Genomic DNA, 6,000 nt, shown 5'->3' on the forward strand with positions numbered 1-6,000 from the left:
TCTTTGTTTTTAATAACATAGCATTTTCTATATTTCAATACCTAGATTTAATTAATGACTAATTGATCACTTTTTAGAGATTATTGTCCACTCTGAATATTATGTTTATTTTTATTAATGAGAAATAATGACAAAGCCTTTGTAAACAAGTTTCGTTAAGTTTTTTTTCTCTTATAAAACGTAAAAACATAAGTAATAGGTGATATTGATGTTGAAAAACATTAATATAATCACAAGAGTTAGCGAGGATTCTCATAATTGAGAAATTGCTCATATAATGACCGTTTCCAGCGTTTTCAGAAACATACTGATTTTATCGTTTCTGCACTTGACTTGACGAAAACTCCATTTCGTTTATTCCTAGATTCACTTTTGCGAACATATCAATATTTCTGCGATTCTTATATGAGTTTCAACAATTTTAAAATTTTTTCTTGATCAATTTTTTGGGTTTTCCCAAAGATTTTCCCTCGGACAGGAACAGACAATTTATTTAACAAAACGTTAAGTTTCGAAATTACTTGTTTCATAATTTCGGAAACATTGCAATTTTTGTCAAATTTCGCGAAATTTTGAATTACAACCCAAGGAATTCAGAAGTTGCACAATGTAATGACGATGACAGCATGTGATGAATATCTTGCTGATTCACGTGTCACTTTCCCATTCAGACGACATGCTCGCCGGTGGTGGATCTCTTTGTGGATCTGCGGGATGGGCATAGGCTGCTCACGCTCCTTGAGGTGCTCACGAATGAGCGATTGAAGCGTGAGAAGGGCCGGATGCGTGTGCATCACATCAACAATATCAACACAGCTCTCAATGTACTTCAGAGGAGCGGAGTGAAGCTGGTGAATATCTCCAGTGATGATATTGTGGCGGGCAGTGCTAAATTGACGCTGGGTCTCATTTGGGCCATTGCACTGAGCTTCGATGGGCAGAAACTAGTCAATTCACAAGGTGTGAGTGGCATCGAAAAGAGCCTGATGTTGTGGGCTCGTAAGTACACAGAGCCACATGGTCTCAAGATTGGAGACTTCTCCAGCAGTTGGTCCGATGGACGGGCCTTCCTCTACATTCTGCACGAGCACGTGCCGAAATTCGATCTTGAGAGATCCATCAGGCAACATCCAATGGCAAGGTTAGTCTCTTTCTTTTTTATTTTTCTATTCTTTCTCAAGAGATCTTCGTGAAGATCATTAGCTGTTTTTTTCAAGATGAAAGTTGAGGATAACCAAAGGGGTTCTCATTTTAGAAAAACATGAAAACTTTAAAGATGAGATTATTAAAAAACTCGGAAATCATTATTAATAGAACATGGATTTTTTTCGATATTTTATAAAGCATGTCTATTTTTATTTTTGTTTTTCCTAATTAAAAATTCTATGTTTTTCCTTAAACACAAATGTTTCCATTTTAAGAAATTATTTGTGTATTCTATTTTATTTTATATTAATATTTCAAAGAATCTCGTGTTTTTAATGAATCAAATTTACATTTTGCGAAAACTCTATGTTTTGACATAAAATATTTAGACATTTTTTGTATATTCTATTTTATATTCCATTTTTACTTAAAAGAATTTCTTGTTTAAATCGAATAATATTGAATAATCAACAATAAATATTTCATTTTTATATTTTGCAAAAATTCTATGTTTTTGACATGAAATACTTAGAATTTTTTGTGTATTCTGTTTTATATTCCATTTTTATTTTAAAGAATCTCTTGCTTAAAATGAGTATCATTAAACAATCATAAATGTTTATTTTTTGCATTTTGCAAAAAATTCTATGTTTTGACATAAAATATTTAGACATTTTTTGTATATTCTATTTTATATTACATTTTTATTTTAAAGAATTTCTTGCTTAAAAGAGTATCGTTAAACAATCGTAAATGTTTATTTTTTGCATTTTGCAAAAATTCTATGTTTTTACATAAAATATATAAAAGGAATTTTTGAATTCTATTTTATATTCAATTTTTATTTTAAAGAATTTCTTGTTTAGATCGAATAATATTGAATAATCAATCATAAATATTTCTTTTTTAAATTTTGCAAAAATTCTATGTTTTCACATGAAATACTTACTTAGAATTTTTTGTGTATTCTATTTTATATTAAATTTTTATTTTAAAGAATTTCTCGTTGAAAATCAGTTTTTAAAGAATTTCTCGTTTAAAATCAGTGTCATTGAACAATCATAAATGTTTATTTTTTACATTTTGTAAAAAATTCTATGTTTTTACATGAAATATTTCTACTCTTCTAAAGCATATTGATATCTTCTTTTATTGTGTTTTTTTTGGTTTAAGGTGAATAATTTGTGATATTTTTGATCTTACAGAGATTCTATGTTATTTTTAACAGATGTTATTTCAATTTTTAGAAAAAGTGTAATGTGTATATTTTCTATTTGAAAACTAGTTTTAACAGTAATTTTCCATATATTATGTTTAACTTAAATAATATGATCATTCTTAATTTTATGTTTTTCGTTCTAATAGAATTTTCTATTATTTTTGCAATCAATAAATAAATGCTTAGGATTTTCTAAATGACAACCCTCTTCGGGTGACCTCGAAAAAGTGTCTGTTTACAGTCAAAAAATGAAAAGAATTACTAATATTGTGTCTCTGTGGCTCATCTATCACAAACACAGACTGAGAATGGCGTTCGATCTGGCTAGTCGCTACTTGAATATCGATCAACTCTTAGATCCTGAAGATGTGAACACAAACAAACCGGACAAGAAGTCGATACTCATGTATGTGATGTATTTATATCATGCCATTGAGAATCAACAGCAGCTCAGCAGCCAAGAGACGGTGGAGAGTCAGAGTTTGTTGGTGCAGCAGAGTGAGAGCATGGATGAGATCCAGTTGCTGGATGAGACTCAAGTGGGGGAGAATATTGATGGGTCTGGAGTGTCAAAGGGTCAGGAGTATGTGCGGGAAGAGAGAATAACTCATGTGGGCAATTTAACAGCCCTCGATGAGATATCTCTGGCCAAAAGTGCTGATGATCTAAGTAAATTGCCAAGTGTGAGTGTTAAAAGAATTGTGACGGAGAGTTTGAGTGGTTCAGGAAGTGCTACTGAGGATCCGGTGAAGAGTGAAGAAGTGAAAGTAGTTGAAGTGCGGTCTAGGCCAGTTTCCACAGCAACGAATGCTTCAATAGATATTGGCACCTATCAAACGGCTGTTGAGGAAGTTCTGACAGTATTGCTGGAAGCTGAGGAAGTTCTGGCTAAAGATCTCACGGAAGCTGCAGATCTGCCTGAGGCACGAAACCAATTTCTTGAGTATCAAGATTTCATGAAAAAACTGTCAGTGCAGCAGAATTTTGTTGGAGCGGCTCTTGAAGAAGGAGCTCGTCTGATTACAGATTCACAGACTCTTGGGACCAAAGGGTTGACGCAGGAGGAACAGGAAGAAGTTCGTCAGCAGATGCGGCTTTTGAATAAGCGTTGGAATTCTCTGAGGGACCGAGCAGAATTTATTCAGGGAAAAATTCATAATCAACTTAATGATATGCAATCTCGGAAGATTGAGGAGTTGAGGATCTTCTTGACGAATACAGAAGACAGAATTTCGCGGTTTCGGGAGATCGGACCGAGTCAAGAGGACTTGAAGGAGCAATTCGAGGAACACAAGAAATTCCAGCGGGATTTGGAGGAGCAGCAGAAGTTGGTGGACAGTCTAAGTAATTTAGTTGTGATTGTAGAGGATGAACCGGAAAACGCTAGTGATCTGGAGGATAAGTTAGCGGCGTTGGGAGAGAGGTGGTCCCACGTTCTGAAATGGACTTCTAATCGATGGGAGAAACTTCAAGAACTGAGCAATCAATGGACCAAGCTGACGGATAACTATCGAATCCTCATTAGGTGGATGGATGCGAGAGAAAGCGATCTGAAGTCAATGGAAGGAAAAGAAGTTACGGAAATTGGTGGAGTCGTAACCAGAATGAAGGAACTACGCTATGGAGAACAAGATCTTCAGGTTTTCAGTAGATACATTCAAGAGTTGGAGATTGTAGCGAGTTCTCTGAATGCAGACATCGTGGAAAACCTTGAGAACCTCAATGATCGCTGTGAAGCCCTGAAACAGATCTTGGAAGTCCAGCAGATGCGTATTGAAAGCATGGGCTTCCAGTTTCCCGTTCATTCTAATGAAAAGATCGAAAAACCTCCAAATTGGGAGGACTTCCAAGAAATGATCACGCACGAAGAGAAGATGGATACTTTTGAGGTGTCTAGAACGGAACAGGAAGTAGATGATTCTCCACAGTCTAAGAAGAAACGAAAACTTCACAAAACCGAAAGGGTTCTCGAATTAGAAGGGAAACTCATAGAGATGCTCAACTTTATTGATCAGTTTGAGGATAGTACGCAATTCCTGGAAGGGATGGAACTCAAAAGACGAACAAGCTTCCTCAACAATCTCGATGAAGAACTCAAATCGAAAATTGATCAATATGCTGAGGTTAAGGAGCTTCTGGATGCTTGCAAAACCGAGATGACGTCGTCCGATTTGGAGCTCGAGGAGCGAAAACTGCTGGAGATCGGCTCGAAGTACGATGAATTTGTGTTCAAGCTCGAAGATCTTACTGGTCAGGTCAAAAATGACATCGATCGGGAGAAGTACCATAAAATCCTGACCGGCCTGAAGCTAGTTCTTGCCGATTCGAGGGATTGGTTCAAGCAGCATGCTGGGAATGCCTCCCGAGAGGAGCTGGAAACCAGGTTGAGTGATATGGAGTCTCTGAATCCGGAAATCAATGAAGCAAAAGAACTCAGTGTTCAGGATAAGAAAGAATGGAAGGTGGAGTTTGATCAATTCAGTGAGAGTTGGTCGGATCTAAAGAGAGCCATTCAGAGACTTGTGCAGGAAATGGGAGGCACGGAGGATCTGTCCGAGGAGAAGGAAAAACTCCTAGCTCTGATTCAAGCATCTGAAGAAGCTGCAGCACTCAATGATAATCCGAAAATCATGGCGGACAACCTAAAGCAACTGAATTGTTTGTTGGAAAAATTTGAGGTTATGCATGAACTTTTTGAGTATTTTTGCGAAAATGCCGATTCGGAGGAAGCATCCAGTATTTTAGAGGCTTGGAAGAAGATTCCGAGTATCGTTAATGAGAAGATTATTAAGCAGAATACCGCTATTGAGAATCACAATCACTTCCGGCGCGAAATGGAGAGTATTCTGGGGCAGATGGAGAAGATTGCTGCTGTACTGAAGGAAGACGTTTTCATTGTGGGCGAGCAAAAGATGTTGAAGAAGAAGAGTGAGGAGTATGAAGTGCATGCCATTGAGATCAAGAAGATGGAAATTGATCTGATTAGTGTGAAGAATTTCAGTGAAATTATCGTGAAATCTAGCGAGAAGCCACATGCTGATCAAATGGCGGAACAAATTGGTCATCTCAATGACATGTACGCTCAGCTAATTGACCTCTTCCATGGAAACTCACGCAAACTCAATCAAACCATATCGCAGACTGAGGGTATCGTGTCTAGGATGAAGGATATGGAGTTCTGGCTAAATGATCTGCAGATGAATACGCCAAAGAATCAAAATTGTGAAATATCCAATTCGAATGAACTCTTTCAGATCAAGCTGAAGTTCCAAAGTCTCAAGGAGGCATGTGAGCAAGAAACTGTGAAGTTTCGGGAACTTATTGAAGCTGGGAATGAAATTTTGATCCAAGTTGATGATTTGGTGCAGCAGAAAACGGAGAGCAAAGTCTCCTATCTGGCTAAGAAATTTACCAAATTGAACGCAAGATGGAATGAAGTAACTTCATTGGTTTATACCAGAACTGCCCTTTTGGAACATATTTCAAGCCAACTAGGAGACTTCAAGACCCTTATCGTCCAGGAACACGGATATCTAGACAAAGTAGAGAAACTTTTGAGAAAAAGTCCAGAATCTGCAGCTGACGCTGAAGAAATCTCCGAAGAACTCGATGATCTTGAGAATTCTATCAGAAAT

At 36.8% G+C, this 6,000-nt stretch overlaps 1 protein-coding gene across 1 annotated transcript in view; it reads left to right on the forward strand.

Annotated features, from left to right (window-relative positions):
- The window catches only part of LOC129809718 (dystrophin, isoforms A/C/F/G/H-like), a gene marked incomplete at its 3' end in the record, with an annotated part of 29,239 nt that extends 23,245 nt beyond the window's left edge, over nt 1-5,994 (forward strand). The window contains exons 3-4 of the mRNA XM_055859757.1: nt 672-1,141; nt 2,667-5,994. Coding sequence (XP_055715732.1) covers nt 672-1,141; nt 2,667-5,994 — 3,798 coding nt within the window. The remainder of the gene's footprint in view (nt 1-671; nt 1,142-2,666) is intronic.
- Nucleotides 5,995-6,000: the final 6 nt, after the last annotated feature.

Source organism: Phlebotomus papatasi, chromosome 1 (genome assembly GCF_024763615.1).
Source record: "Phlebotomus papatasi isolate M1 chromosome 1, Ppap_2.1, whole genome shotgun sequence".
Lineage (NCBI taxonomy): Eukaryota > Metazoa > Arthropoda > Insecta > Diptera > Psychodidae > Phlebotomus > Phlebotomus papatasi.